This window comes from Coregonus clupeaformis, chromosome 27 (assembly GCF_020615455.1).
Source record: "Coregonus clupeaformis isolate EN_2021a chromosome 27, ASM2061545v1, whole genome shotgun sequence".
NCBI classification, from domain to species: Eukaryota; Metazoa; Chordata; class Actinopteri; order Salmoniformes; family Salmonidae; genus Coregonus; species Coregonus clupeaformis.
The window spans coordinates 40,152,937-40,169,262 of NC_059218.1; the positions used below are offsets into that span (position 1 = coordinate 40,152,937).

The 16,326-nt window shown below is 45.4% G+C and overlaps 2 protein-coding genes across 2 annotated transcripts in view; both read left to right on the plus strand.

Moving 5' to 3' along the window:
* Positions 1 to 600, plus strand: part of LOC121541302 (arrestin-C-like) — a 6,492-nt gene extending 5,892 nt beyond the window's left edge. Inside the window, exon 16 of the mRNA XM_041850285.1 lies at positions 69 to 600. The gene's annotated coding sequence lies outside the window, so the exon portion shown is untranslated. The remainder of the gene's footprint in view (positions 1 to 68) is intronic.
* A 3,675-nt stretch (positions 601 to 4,275) lies between these two features.
* LOC121541385 (solute carrier family 35 member F4) lies at positions 4,276 to 14,089 on the plus strand. The gene is made up of 6 exons (XM_041850362.1): positions 4,276 to 4,490; positions 4,901 to 5,120; positions 12,707 to 12,832; positions 13,294 to 13,486; positions 13,585 to 13,674; positions 13,839 to 14,089. Exons 1-6 carry the CDS (start codon positions 4,276 to 4,278, stop codon positions 14,087 to 14,089), a joined length of 1,095 nt encoding a protein of 364 aa, XP_041706296.1.
* The last annotated feature ends 2,237 nt before the right edge of the window (positions 14,090 to 16,326 follow it).

Consider the following 16,326-nt stretch of genomic DNA (forward strand, 5'->3'; position numbering starts at 1 on the left):
TTCACTGTAGTCGTCTGTGACAGTCACCCAGCGGCCATATTTATTGCATGTGTTTTGTGAATCCCCAGAATGCATGTTACCCTTGAGGCTGAGTAGATTCCCCCAGCAGAAGAAAGATGAGGAATGAGGGACTGCAAAGTTGAATGGAGCAAAGCTGTTGATGGCTGTCCAGATTGAAAGGATGATGACCAAACCAAAGAAGAAAATGGAATACCTCATAGGAAAAACCATCAATAAAGAATCTTGATTTCTCTTACTATTACATGCATTTTAGTGTTGTATTTGAGTGGTTTTGTCAATGTGAGCCTGTACTGTAATGTATGTAGATATCCAGCCATCCGTATGAGTCATAGAATTTCACTCGTAACTTAATTAACCATTCACTCTGACCTTCTCACATAAAACCATGGGGAGGTTAATGAACACATTCAGTATAAAGGGGTTCATTGGTTTGCGGATAAATCTCCCTTCTAAACTACTCCAACAAACAGGGAGTCCGGTTGTACTCAGTTTATGATTTTCAAAGAATTGTGTTTTTCTGTGGTATGTATGTATGTTTTTGACTGATAAGTCATTGAACCAAATAAAAACACCACATATACTTCTAAGACTGGGTATTCATCCATTCATTGCAGTGCATTGAGGGTAACTGTCCATGGTGCTGAACTGGCATCAGGTAATGTCAGGTCTTCATAGCAATACATGTTTTATAATGTTCTCTACATCAGGCACACAGGCACAGAAAACCATGTAAATATGTCAATGCTTTACTGCAATGGAAAATGATAGGTATACAGTATTCTACATCACTAGCACTAATATCAGAGGGCAATATGTAAACACGTCTCACTAAACACGTTTGCAGTTCTGTTAGTGGCTTCAAGCAACCTCCTGGTATTAGATGGTCTCTGAGCAGGGGGAGTAATCATAGTAATCACAGATCACTCTGGGTTGGCTGAGTTTAAGAACTTAATTCTCCATACACATCACAGGCTTTACAGCCCAGAGCCCATGGCTGTAGAAGGACTCACTGTCCAGAAAAGAGCCGACACTAGAGATGGCCATGAACAAACGAACAGCCAAAGTGTCTCCCTCGCCCTCCACTGGTCCTGCTGTCTTTTGGCTGCCCACTCCACAGGGTAAGTAGATTGCATAGCTTTCTTCTAATTTTATGCATAAATCTAACCTTATGTGCATTCATTTATGTAGGTCAGGTGTGACAAATCACAGTGTAATACTGCATATTAAGATATGATCTATCCATTTCAGTGCTTGTAGACAATATCATATACAGTACCAGTCAAAAGTTTGGACACACCTACTCATTCAAGGGTTTTTCTTTATTTTAACTATTTTCTACTTTATAGAATAATAGTGAAGACATCAAAACTATGAAAGAACACATATGGAATCATGTAGTAACCAAAAAATTGTTAAACAAATCAAAATATATTTTATATTTGAGATTCTTCAAAGTAGCCATCCTTTGCCTTGATGACAGCTTTGCACACTCTTGGCATTCTCTCAACCAGGAATGAGGAATGCTTTTCGAACAGTCTTGAATGAGTTCCCACATATGCTGAGCACTTATTGGCTGCTTTTCCTTCACTCTGCGGTCCAACTCATCCCAAACCATCTCAATTGGGTTGAGGTCGGGTGATTGTGGAGGCCAGATCATCTGATGTAGCACTCCATCACTCTCCTTCTTGGTCAAATAGCCCTTACACAGCCTGGAGGTGTGTTTTGGGTCATTGTCCTGTTGAAAAACAATTGATAGTCACACTAAGCGCAAACCAGATGGGATGGCGTATCGCTGCAGAATGCTGTGGTAGCCATTCTGGTTAAGTGTGCTTTGAATTTTAAATATATCACTGACAGTGTCACCAGCAAAGCATCCCCACACCATCACACCTCCTCCTCCATGCTTCACGTTGGGAACCACACATGCGGAGATCATCCATTCACCTACTCTGCATCTCACAAAGACAGCGGTTGGAACCAAAAATCTCAAATTTGGACTCATCAGACCAAAGGACAGATTTCCACCAGTCTAATGTCCATTGCTCGTGTTTCTTGGCCCAAGTAAGTCTCTTCTGATTATTATTGTCCTTTAGTAGTGGCTTCTTTGCAGCAATTCGACCATGAAGGCCTGATTCACGCAGTGTCCTCTGAACAGTTGATGTTGAGATGTGTCTGTTACTTGAACTCTGTGAAGCATTTATTTGGGCTGCATTCTGAGGTGCAGTTAACTCTAATGAACTTATCCTCTGCAGCAGAGGTAACTCTGGGTCTTCCTTTCCTGTGGCGGTCCTCATGAGAGCCAGTTTCATCATAGCGCTTGATGGTTTTTGCGACTGCACTTGAAGACACTTTCAAAATTCTTGTAATGTTCCATATTGACTGACCTTCATGTCTTAAAGTAATGGTGGACTGTCGTTTCTCTTTGCTTATTTGAGCTGTTCTTGCCATAATATGGACTTGGTCTTTTACCAAATAGGGTTATCTTCTGTACACCACCCCTACCTTGTCACAACACAACTGATTGGCTCAAACGCATTAAGAAGGAAATAAATTCCACAAATTAACCTCTACGGGATCGGTGTCCCGTATACAGGACGGTTGAACTAACGTGCGCTAATGTGATTAGCTTGACTGTTGTAAGTAACAGCAAACTTTCCAGGACATACACATGTCTTATATGGGCAGAAAGCTAAAATTATTGTTAATCTAACTGCACTGTCCAATTGACAGTAGCTATTACAGTGAAAGAATACCATGCTATTGTTTGAGGAGAGTGCACAACAACAAAAACTTATCACGGCAACTGGTTTGATACATTCACCTCTGAAGGTAAATAATGTACTTACATTCATTAATCTTGCTCTGATTTGTCATCCTAAGGGTCCCAGAGATAAAAATGTAGCATAGTTTGTTTGATAAAATCAATTTTTATATTCAAATGTAGAAACTGGGTTCTACAGTTTGAACCCCTGCTGTCTCTGGCTCCACACCCACCCCGCCCGGCCATCTAGATGTGTGAAAGTTAGTGTATAAGCTAATGATCCATCATGTATGTTCCTGGCAGTGTGTAAACTTATATTATGTATTACCATGTCATTTTTGTATGTTCTCTATAGTTATGTACTTGAAAATGTATCAATTGATAATTCGGCACATTTGGGCAGACTTGATACAAAATAGTCCAGTATTGCAATGCTTCACTGGATCAATCTGAAACTTTGCACACACACTGTGGCCACAATCTAAATTGCACTTAAACTGCAATATTATATTGTAGCCCTTTCTCTCGCATTTCAAAGATAGAAAACACTTTTTGTTTTTTTGAAAAAAAAGGTCCGATCCTTAAGAGGTTAATTGAAATGGATTCCAGGAGACTACCTCATGATGCTGGTGGAGAGAATGCCAAGAGTGTGCAAAGCTGTCATTTACATTTTAGTCATTTAGCAGACGCTCTTATCCAGAGCGACTTACAGTTTAGTGAGTGCATACATTTTCATACTTTTTAATACTGGCCCAAGCTGTCATCAAGGCAAAGGGTGGCTAAAAATAAAAATATATTTTGATTTGTTTAACACTTTTTGGGTTACTACACTACATGATTCCATATGTGTTATTTCATAGTTTTGATGTCTTCACTATTATTCTACAATGTAGAAAATAGTAAAAATAAAGAAAAAGCCTTGAATGAGTAGGTGTGTCCAAACTTTTGACTGATACTGTATATTCCTTCAGTTTGGGAAAAGCACTCACACCTCAGGTTGCTCACTGTAATGTGGGAATAATTAGATGATATCTTGAAGAAAATTAAAAACCGCTAGATATTTCTACAAAAAATTGGCAACTTGGAAGTAAAATTGTAAAATGGGCTATATTCTTCTATTACCCTTTCCTTTAGGCGAATTCTATCTTTATGCATCTGTTATGTTATTGTCTTCTACAGGATAATTGTTTATCTCTTTTTGCCTTTGCCATATAGAGCATGCTGAAAGACAGAGGGGACCCCAGCCCGTGGCTGAAGATGGGCAGGATGGAGGGCAGGGTGGAGGGCAGGGTGGAGGGCAAGGTGGGGGACAGGGTGGAGGGCAGGGTGAGGGGCAGGGTGGAGGGCAGGGTGAGGGGCAGGGTGAAGGGCAGGGTGGGGGGCAGGGTGGAGGACAGGGTGGAGGGCAAGGTGGAGAGCAGGCAGAAGAGTGTGTGGAGGAGAAGAGAGAGGAGGACAGTAAGAGCTGCTGTGCTCGCTGCCCGCTGAGAGCCATGCGTCGAGCTGCGTGGGGCCTGGTCCTTGGGTGCTGTGTGGCCCTGGCGTGGGCAGGGGGTACACACAGTGCCAAGCAGTCTCTGGAACAACTCCATGCCCCCTTCTTCACTATCTGGTTCTGCAGTACATGGAACCTCCTCCTCTTCCCCCTCTACTACCTGGGACACCTGCTAGGGGCAGAGCAGAGACAGTGGCCCACAGCCCGCTTCAGGTGAAACAACAGCTAAAGAGTCATCTGACGGGCAGGTGTTGGGCCCATTTCAGGTTGAGGGAAGGTTGGCAAGGCTCTGTATGGCAGGAAGTCATGATCATCTCTTGTTTTTGTTATAACACTCATCTGGATTGATTCTCTATTTTGGATAGAGTGTAATGGAAGGATTCACATTAACTTTGGATTTGGCAAATGACTAAATGGATGGTTTTCTTTTTAGGGAATATAGAAAACCTATTGCCACAAACCCGCTGTATCAAACAAGATATTTAAGACATGCTGCTTTGTGCTTTAATCTGTGTGAGGCTAGCAGCTAAACAAACATCTTAAAAACAACCCTGCTGTTTATCCAGAGGATTGGTAGAGAGGTTGACCAGGTCACCAGGCGTCTCCGTCTTCCTGTATCCCAGGCAGTGCAGTGGCTTCCTGGTGGAGGACGGCATGACAGTGAGAGTGCTCCTGAAGGGTGCAGCACCGTTCTCTGTGCTGTGGAGTCTCTCAGGCTACCTGTACCTGCTGGCCCTTTGTCGTATCTCAGCGGGCGATGCCAGCGCCATTCTCTGCTGTAGCCAGGCCTTCATCTTCCTCCTCTCCTGGATCGGACTCAACGACCGGTTCATGGGTGTAAGGGTAAGAGCATCCCCTCTGTAAGTGCTGGATAAGGGGGGATGGGGGTGGATGGACAGTGCTACACAAAGCATCTACAAATGTAGATACTCATTTTAAGCATCCAGATATTCACATCGAAGCCTCCATAAATACATTCTCAAAGGTATAGATCTCCCTTGAGAGTGTTCGTCGTTTAATTCAAAGGAAACGGTACTGTACTGAACGACCAGTTGAGGCACGTTGTGATTATGGCGGCCCAGAGAGCGATTGTGTATGGTGTGCTGCACAAGTTTTGAGATGTATAATGGTCACACCCATATTGATCAGGCCACACCCACCCACCAAACAGGAGGGTCACACTTTATTTGGATAGTCTGGATTTTCCATCTGCAGATGCTCTACAGATGGTCATACTATCAACAAACTAACTGTTGATCAGCAACTGCTTGCTACAGTTATGGTTAGGGTTAGGTTTAGAATAAGGGTAAGGGTTAAGGTTAGGGCTAGGGTTAGGGTAAGGGTTAAGTTTAGGGTAAGGATAAAGGTTAAGGTTAGGGTTAGAGCTAAGGTTCGGGTTATACATTGTTAGTTGAAATGTTACTGATAGTCTGTAGATACAGCAGTCTGTAGAGCATCTACAGATGGACTATCCAAGTCAAGGTTAAGGTTGGGGTTAGTAGATTGTTAGTTGAAATGTTACTGATAGTCTGTACAAAGCTCTCCCTCGCCCTCCATTTGGCAAATCTGACCATAACTCTATCCTCCTGATTCCTGCTTATAAGCAAAAACTAAAGCAGGAAGCACCAGTGACTCGGTTAATAAAAAAGTGGTCAGATGACGCAGATGCTAAGCTACTGGACTGTTTTGCTAGCACAGACTGGAACATGTTCCGGGATTCTTCAGATAGCATTGAGGAGTACACCACATCAGTCACTGGCTTCATCAATAAGTGCATAGATGACGTCGTCCCCACAGTGACCGTTCGTACATACCCCAACCAGAAGCCATGGATTACAGGCAACATCCGCACTGAGCTAAAGGGTAGAGCTGCCGCTTTCAAGGAGCGGGACTCTAACCCGGACTCTTATAAGAAATCCCGCTATGCCCTCCGACGAACCATCAAACATGCAAAGAGTCAATACAGGACTAAGATTGAATCGTACTACACCGGCTCTGACGCTCGTCGGATTTGGCAGGGCTTGAAAACTATTACAGACTACAAAGGGAAGCACAGCTGCAAGCTGCCCAGTGACACAAGACTTCCAGACGAGCTAAACCACTTCTATGCTCGCTTCGAGGCAAGCAACACTGAAGCATGCATGGGAGCACCAGCTGTTCTGGATGACTATGTGATCATGCTCTCCGTAGCCGATGTGAGTAAGACCTTTAAACAGGTCAACATTCACAAGGCCGCAGGGCCTGACGGATTACCAGGACGTGTAATCCGAGCATGTGCTGACCAACTGGCAAGTGTCTTCACTGACATTTTCAACATGTTCCTGACTGAGTCTGTAATACCAACATGTTTCAAGCAGACCACCATAGTCCCCGTGCCCAAGGACACTAAGATAACCTGCCTAGATGACTACCGACCCGTAGCACTGACGTCTGTAGCCATGAAGTGCTTTGAAAGGCTGGTCATGGCTCACATCAACACCATTATCCCAGAAACCCTAGACCCACTCCAATTTGCATACCGCCCCAACAGATCCACAGATGATGCAATCTCTATTGCACTCCACACTGCCCTTTCCCACCTGGACAAGAGGAACACCTACGTGAGAATGCTATTCATTGACTACAGCTCAGCATTCAACACCATAGTGCCCTCAAAGCTCTTCACTAAGCTAAGGATCCTGGGACTAAACACCTCCCTCTGCAAATGGATCCTGGACTTCTTGACGGGCCGCCCCCAGGTGGTAAGGGTAGGTAACAACACATCTGCCACACTGATCCTCAACACGGGGGCCCCTCAGGGGTGCGTGCTCAGTCCCCTCCTGTACTCCCTGTTCACCCATGACTGCATTGCCAGGCATGACTCCAACACCATCATTAAGTTTGCCGACGACACAACAGTGGTAGGCCTGATCACTGACAATGATGAGACAGCCTATAGGGAGGTCAGAGACCTGGCCGTGTGGTGCCAGGATAACAACCTCTCCCTCAACGTGACCAAGACAAAGGAGATAATTGTGGACTACAGGAAAAAAAAGAGGACTGAGCACGCCCCCATTCTCATCGACAGGGCTGTAGTGGAACAGGTTGAGAGCTTCAAGTTCCTTGGTGTCCACATCACCAACGAACTATCATGGTTCAAACACACCAAGACAATCGTGAAGAGGGCACGACAAAGCCTATTCCCCCTCAGGAGACTGAAAAGATTTGGCATGGGTCCTCAGATCCTCAAAAGATTATACAGCTGCACCATCGAGAGCATCCTGACTGGTTGCATCACCGCCTGGTATGGCAATTGACCGCAAGGCACTACAGAGGGTAGTGCGTACGGACCAGTACATCACTGGGGCCAAGCTTCCTGCCATCCAGGACCTTTATACTAGGCGGTGTCAGAGGAAGGCCCTCAAAATTGTCAAAGACTCCAGCCACCCTAGTCATAGACTGTTCTCTCTGCTACCGCACGGCAAGCGCTACCGGAGTGCCAAGTCTAGGTCCAAAAGACTTCTCAACAGCTTCTACCCTCAAGCCAAAAGACTCCTGAACAGCTAATCATGGCTACCCAGACTATTTGCACTGCCCCCCCACCCCCACCACATCTTTTTACGCTGCTGCTACTCTGTTAATTATTATTATTTTTATTTTTTATTTTTTTTCACCTTTATTTAACCAGGTAAGCCAGTTGAGAACAAGTTCTCATTTACAACTGCGACCTGGCCAAGATAAAGCAAAGCAGTGCGATAAAAACAACACAGAGTTACATATGGGGTAAAAAACATAAAGTCAAAAATACAACAGAAAATATATATACAGTGTGTGCAAATGTAGCAAGTTATGGAGGTAAGGCAATAAATAGGCTATAGTGCAAAATAATTACAATAGTATTAACACTGGAATGCTAGATGTGCAAGAGATTATGTGCAAATAGAGATACTGGGGTGCAAAAGAGCAAAATAAATAACAATATAGGGATAAGGTAGTTGGGTGGGCTAATTTCAGATGGGCTGTGTACAGGTGCAGTGATCGGTAAGGTGCTCTGACAACTGATGCTTAAAGTTAGTGAGGGAGATAAGAGTCTCCAGCTTCAGAGATTTTTGCAATTCGTTCCAGTCATTGGCAGCAGAGAACTGGAAGGAATGGCGGCCAAAGGAGGTGTTGGCTTTGGGAATGACCAGTGAGATAAACCTGCTGGAGCGCAGACTACGGGTGGGTGCTGCTATGGTGACCAATGAGCTAAGATAAGGCGGGGATTTGCCTAGCAGTGATTTATAGATGGCCTGGAGCCAGTGGGTTTGACGACGAACATGTAGTGAGGACCAGCCAACAAGAGCGTACAGGTCACAGTGGTGGGTAGCGTATGGGGCTTTGGAGACAAAACGGATGGCACTGTGATAGACTACATCCAATTTGCTGAGTAGAGTGTTGGAGGCTATTTTGTAAATGACATCGCCGAAGTCAAGGATCGGTAGGATAGTCAGTTTTACGAGGGCATGTTTGGCAGCATGAGTGAAGGAGGCTTTGTTGCGAAATAGGAAGCCGATTCTAGATTTAACTTTGGATTGGAGATTCTTTATGTGAGTCTGGAAGGAGAGTTTACAGTCTAACCAGACACCTAGGTATTTGTAGTTGTCCACATACTCTAGGTCAGACCCGTCAAGAGTGGTGATTCTAGTCGGGTGGGCGGGTGCCAGCAGCGTTCGATTGAAAAGCATGCATTTAGTTTTACTAGTGTTTAAGAGCAGTTGGAGGCTACTGAAGGAGTGTTGTATGGCATTGAAGCTCGTTTGGAGGTTTGTTAACACAGTGTCCAATGAAGGGCCAGATGTATACAAAATGGTGTCGTCTGCGTAGAGGTGGATCTGAGAGTCACCAGCAGCAAGAGCGACATCATTGATATACACGGAGAAAAGTGTCGGCCCAAGAATTGAACCCTGTGGCACCCCCATAGAGACTGCCATAGGTCCAGACAACAGGCCCTCCGATTTGACACACTGAACTCTATCTGAGAAGTAGTTGGTAAACCAGGCGAGGCAGTCATTTGAGAAACCAAGGCTATTTAGTCTGCCAATAAGAATGCGGTGGTTGACAGAGTCGAAAGCCTTGGCCAGGTCGATGAAGACGGCTGCACAGTACTGTCTATTATCAATCGCGGTTATAATATCGTTTAGGACCTTGAGCGTGGCTGAAGTGCACCCATGACCAGCTCGGAAACCGGATTGCATAGCGGAGAAGGTACGGTGGTATTCGAAATGGTCGGTGATCTGTTTGTTAACTTGGCTTTCAAATACTTTCAAAAGGCAGGGGCAGGATGGATATAGGTCTGTAGCAGTTTGGATCTAGAGTGTCACCCCCTTTGAAGAGGGGGATGACCGCGGCAGCTTTCCAATCTCTGGGGATCTCAGACGTTATGAAAGAGAGGTTGAACAGACTAGTAATAGGGGTTGCGACAATTTCGGCGGCTAGTTTTAGAAAGAAAGGGTCCAGATTGTCTAGCCCAGCTGATTTGTAGGGGTCCAGATTTTGCAGCTCTTTCAAAACGTCAGCTGTCTGAATTTGTGTGAAGGAGAAGCGGGGGGGGCATGGGCAAGTTTCAGCGGAGGGTGCAGAGTTGGTGGCCGGGGTAGTGGTAGTACGCCACAGGATGTTTTTGTGCTGGTCAAGGGCAGTCAAGTCTGAGGAGAACCAGGGGCTATATCGGTTCTTAGTTCTGTATTTTTTGAATGGGGCATGTTTATTTAAGATTGAGAGGAAATTACTTTTAAGGAACAACCAGGCATCCTCTACTGACGGAATGAGATCTATATCCATCCAGGATACCTGGGCCAGGTCAATTAGGAAGGCCTGCTCGCTAAAGTGTTTTAGGGAGCGTTTGACAGTGATGAGGGGTGGTCGTTTGACCGCGGACCCGTTACGGACGCAGGCAATAAGGCAGTGATCGCTGAGATCCTGGTTGAAGACAGCTGAGGTGTATTTAGAGGGTATGTTAGTCAGGATGATATCTATGAGGGTACCCATGTTTACGGATTTAGGGTTGTACCTGGTAGGTTTGTTGATAATTTGCGTGAGGTTGAGGGCATCTAGTTTGGATTGTAGGATGGCCGGGGTATTAAGCATATCCCAATTTAGGTCACCAAGCAGTACGAACTCTGAGGATAAATGGGGGCAATCAATTCACATATGGTGTCCAGGGCACATCTGGGGGCTGAGGGGGGTCTGTAGCAAGCGGCAACAGTGAGAGACTTATTTCTGGAAAGGTGGATTTTTAGAAGTAGAAGCTCAAACTGTTTGGGCACAGACCTGGATAGTATGATAGAGCTCTGCAGGCTATCTCTACAGTAGATTGCAACTCCACCCCTTTGGCAGTTCTATCTAGACGGAAAATGTTATAGTTGGGGATGGAAATTTCAGAATTTTTGGTGGCCTTCCTGAGCCAGGATTCAGACACTGCTAGAACATCAGGGTTGGCGGAGTGTGCTAACGCAGTGAATAACTCAAACTTAGGAAGTAGACTTCTGATGTTTACGTGCAAGAAACCAAGACTTTTGCGATTACAGAAGTCAGCAAATGATAGCGCCTGGGGAGTAGGAGTGATACTGAGGGCTGCAGGGCCTGGGTTAGCCTCTACATCACCAGAGGAACAGAGGAGGACTAGAATAAGGATACGGCTAAAGGCTTTAAGAACTGGTCTTCTAGTGCGTTGGGTACATAGAATAAAGGGGGCAGATTTCCGGGTGTTGTAGAAAAGATTCAGGGCATTATGTACAGACAAGGATATGGAAGGATATGAGTAAAGTGGGGGTAAACCTAAGCGTTGGGTAACAATGAAAGAGATAGTATCACTAGAGGCATCAATTGAGTCGGTCTCTGCGTGTATGGGGGGTGGGACAAATGAGCTATCTAAGGCAGGTTTAGCTGGGCTGGGGGATCTACAGTGAAATAGTACAATTAGAAATAACCGAAACAACAATAAGCTAACCATGTTTGGGCTGAGGCTAAACATAAACAGGATGTAGTACCGTAAAAAGGAACAGTCCAGCAGACATCAGCTGTATAGCTGAGTTATCATAAGGTCCGGTGAACAGCAATAGGATAGTTCGGAGGCTGCTAAAGCACTAGCAGGTAAGAGGCCACGGCTAGCGTGTGCTAGCGGGCCGGGGCTAGCAGATGGAATCTTCGTGGTCGACGTCGTCGTAACCACATCAGACGATTTCGTCGGCAGACCAGTCGTGTAGGATCGGCGGGGCTCCGTGTCAACACTAGGTGGTCCCGTCCGGTTGACAGAGAGGTAGATAGCCGGGAGATGGGCCTAGCTCAGGATGATTAGCCAGACCACAGCGTCCATTTAGTTGAAGCTAGCTGGTAGCGATGAATCCGGAGTTAAAGGTCCAGTGATTCAGTGATTCCGGCAGAAAAACTGATATGTTCTGGGTCGATAACGCGCTGTGCAGACTGGCCGAATATCCGGTGATTAATATCCAGTGATGAAATTAATCCCGCAGAAAAAAAAAAATCCAATGTTCTGGGTGAAATACTGCTAACTGTGGCTAATAGCAAGTAGCTAGTTAGCTGGCTAGCTAGTTTCAACTGGAGATTTTATATAAAAGGTAAGTCAATAATAGAATCCGTTCCACATTGAGTGAGGCGGGTTGCAGGAAAGTATATTTTGTAGAAGGATGAAAAGTCTGATAGGGAAATATGTACGAAAAATACAAAAAAACAGGGTATTTACAGGCTATTTACAGACATACGACAAAAACAGAACTGCACTACTTCGCCATCTTGGATTTATGCATAGTCACTTTAACTCTACCCACATGTACATATTACCTCAACTACCTCAACTAGCCGGTGCCCCCGCACATTGACTCTGCACCGGTACCCCCCTGTATATATAGCCTCCCTACTGTTATTTTATTTTACTTCTGCTCTTTTTTTCTCAACAATTGTTTGTTGTTGTTGTTGTTTTATTTTACTTTTTTATTAAAAAATAAATGCATTGTTGGTTAAGGGCTGTAAGGAAGCATTTCACGGTAATGTCTACACCTGTTGTATTCGGCGCATGTGGCTAATACAATTTGATTTGATTTGATTAGATACAGTAGTCTGTAGAGCATCTACAGATGGACTATCCAAGTCAAGTGTTACAAACGGGAGGGCAAACACACATCAAAGGCTGTTAAAGAACGCTGCGGGAAACGGGTCGTTCAGTACAAACCATCACCCAATGCAGCAAATGTTTAACCGAACTGAATGCACCTGGTAATTGTTGACCAGCTCCGTGGGGCTTGACTTTGATGAGTTTCGGGTCAATTTATTAATGTGCACCTAACCTTTAAAAGGTGCTGTTTATGGGTGAGTAAATCAATGACAGCCAAAGTGTTCCCTTTCATCAGTGTTGAGCTGTGATGTCTTCCTGTGTCTTTTTTCTCTATCAGATAGTGGCTGTCATTCTCTCCATCACAGGAATCGTCATGATGGCGTATGCTGATGGTTTCCATAGCGACTCAATCACAGGGGTGGCCCTGGGAGTAGGCTCAGCTTCAACCACTGCCCTGTACAAGGTCATCGCCATTAAAGTCCTACTCCATTCTCCTTTTTACTTCATTAATCACCTGATTTCCTTAACAAAAGGAACATCTCATTAGGTGGTCCAGGTGTCCTCATGACATGGCACGAGGTGGGACTTTCCTCTTTTGTTCTCTATTGCTCCTCTATTGTTCCCGCAAGCAAGCAGGGAGGCTGATGACATCAGAGGGCACCATCAGACCAACTCCTTCAATGGCCTACTCCTTGAAGTTTGCAGTTGTGTCTAAAAAACACTATTTTACGTAAAACATATTTTTTGACCCTTAAGTGTGTGTACATTACTGTATATATCCGTGGGATATTGTTTTTCAACAGGAAACGTTTAAAAATAGCTGGAGTTTGTCTTTAAGTCTTCTTCCTGTACCAAAATCTTAACTGTTTTGGTGGGCAGACATAAGCACAAAGTATTCACTGAAGTTCTTTTTTTTTCTCCAAGGTGTTGTTTAGAAAGCGAGTGGGAGAGGTGCAGCCGGGTACGGCCAGTGTTCTGCTGTCCTGTGTGGGGCTATGCAGCTGTGTCCTCCACTCCTGGGTGTGTGTGCTGCTCTACCTCACGCACGTGGAGTACTGGCCTCCAATCCACTACATCCCCTGGGACACACTGTGCGCGATGGCCTTCCTGCTCCTCGGTAAAACTCCACCACTCATTTCTGTCCAGATATTAAATTAGTTCATTTGAATGACTCTAACATTTCCTTCAATCTTATCCCTCCTCTCTCACCATCAGCTTTCAATGTCTTGGTGAATCTAGGAAGTGTGCTTGCCTACCCCTCCCTTATTTCAGTTGGAATGTTACTGAGCATCCCAGCTAATTCAGGTACAGAAAGAACAATTATATTTATCTGTTTATAAAACTCCAAAGGATAAATCAAGCTAAACAATGGTGTCATTAGAGATCTTCATACAGGTTTACATGAAGTCATTGTGGGAATCTCAAACAGCATTCCACTACACCTGACCCCCTACTGTATGTCTCTGCAGTGGTGGATTTCTATGTCGCTGCAGCCCCCCAGCTCAGCCAGGTCAGAATGGCTGCAGCAGGTATCATCGGGGTGGGCTACCTCTTACTGCTGCTTCCAGAAGACTGGGATGACAGTGTTGCCCGCTGGATAGAGGGTCTGTGGCAAGGAGGATGGCAAGAAGACAGTGTGGTTGGAGAAGACGTAGGAGCTGATGGAGGAGCAATTGCAAAGCCCAAGCCCAAACCAGCAGGCATTGCTGCCGTAACTTGATGCTTTGGTTTTACACAGTAGAACTTGGTGTCAAAAGTCTCTCGACCAAAACCAGGGGCGCAACTTTGGTTTTAGAAGTGGGGGGGGGGGGGGCATAACTTGGTGAGGGGTCTGGGGGTCCTCCCATTTTTGGGGGGCATCTAAAGCTAATTTCCTGCATTTCTACACAATCTAATATGACCCATGACCCTTCTAGCCGTCTCTATTTAAAACAACATAAAGTAAGCAAAAATGCCCAGTCATCAAGCTAAATATGTTTAAGTGATTAATAAGACTGAACTATAATCCAATAATCAATATTGTGTTGCACCTTTAACCAATAACAAATGAACAACTCTTACAAATAAAGTACAAAGACTTTTGATTGTCTTTATTAAGAGATCCTCTACATTCAATTTCTGTCAGACCGCCCAGCCAGCCTGAGCCCCTGCACGCCCGACCCCCACCAGTCTTCCTTCCCATCTTTTTTTTATGTCTCAAGGGAAAGGTTTGGAAAACAAAAGTTGTATAAAAACACACACATACACCTACACATTAAAACACAGAAACAGTACACCCTACATATAATTAATATCATAGGACTAATAGTACTGTGGAGCTCTTTTTATCTGCACACAATATAGCTGGGTCACCCCGTCCTGTCCCTAGGGGTCCACAGCCCTGCAGCGCCCCAACCCAACACATCCCACTCAGCTTTAGGATCTTAGTGAAACATTCATTACTGGTTTCAGGTGTGTTAGGCCAAGGCCAGAGTGACAACCAACAGTATGGCAGGACCAGGACTGAGCAGCCCAGCAGACTCCTTTTATCGTATTGTATTCATATAAGGCATCCAGACCTTATGAAAGTTGCACAGTATACCCTTAATCTTGTAATAAATAAAATGTAGTGATACATAACTTGACATTTTTTCCATCAATTGTGGGAGGATAACCAACCTCCCAATTAATGGCAATGCATTTCTTAGCCACTATAAATGCTAGGTTATACAGTTTCTTCTGATAACAGTCTCCAGTATCAACATTTCCAATTAAACAAAAACAGGGAGATGGGAGAATCTGTAGACATGCTGAGATAGAAGAGCATTGTCACACTCTGGCTCCGGGACTTTGTATTTGAGCCAGGGTGTATTCGTTTTATTGGGTTTGGTTTGGTTATGTTGGGTATTTGGGTGTGCTTGGTTTTGGTTGTTCTTGTTAGTCATATGACTCCCAATCGGAGGTAACGAGTGTCAGCTGTCGGCTCGTTATCTCTGATTGGGAGCCATATTTAAACTGTGTGTTTTCACCTTGTGTTTGTGGGTTTTTGTTCCATGTTCAGTCATTGTCACTGTTGGACTTCACTATCGTCATTTTGTTTTGTTGTTTCGTGGTTGCTTTAATATAATAAAAGTCAACATGTTCGCTCAACACGCTGCGCCTTGGTCCGCTTCCTTAGACGATCGTGACAGAAAAACCCACCAATCTAGGACCAAGCGGCGTGTCAAGCGGCAACAGGACCCACATACACAGGATTCATGGACGCCTATAAAGGATTCATGGACATGGGAGGAGATACTGGATGGAAAGGGTCCTTGGGCACAACCGGGAGAATATCGCCGTCCTCGTGAAGAGCTGGAGGCAGCTAAAGCCGAGAGGAGGCGATATGAGGAGGCAGCACGGAGGCAAGACTGGAAGCCCGAGAGTACTACCCAAAAATTTCTTGGGGGGCTTAAAGGGAGTGTGGCGAAGTCAGGTAGGAGACCTGCGCCTACTCCCTGTACTTACCGTGGAGAGCGAGAGTACGGGCAGACACCGTGTTACGCAGTAGAGCGCATGGTGTCTCCTGTACGCGTGCATAGCCCGGTTCGGTACATTCCAGCTCCACGTATCGGCCGGGCTAGATTGAGCGTTGAGCCGGATGTCATGAAGACGGCCCCACGCATCCGGCCACCAGTGCGTCTCCTCGGGCCGGCTTACATGGCACCAGCCTTACGCATGGTGTCCCCGGTTCGCCTACATAGCCCGGTGCGGGTTATTCCACCTCCCCGTACTGGTCGGGCGACGGGGAGCATACAACCAGGTAAGGTTGGGCAGGCTCAGTGCTCAAGGGAGCCAGTAAGCCTGCACGGTCCGGTATTTCCTGCGCCACCTCCCCGCTCCAGCCCAGTACCACCAGTGCCTACACCACGCACCAAGCCTCCTGTGTGTCCCCAGAGTCCTGTGCGTCCTGTTCCTGCTCCCCGCACTAGCCCTGAG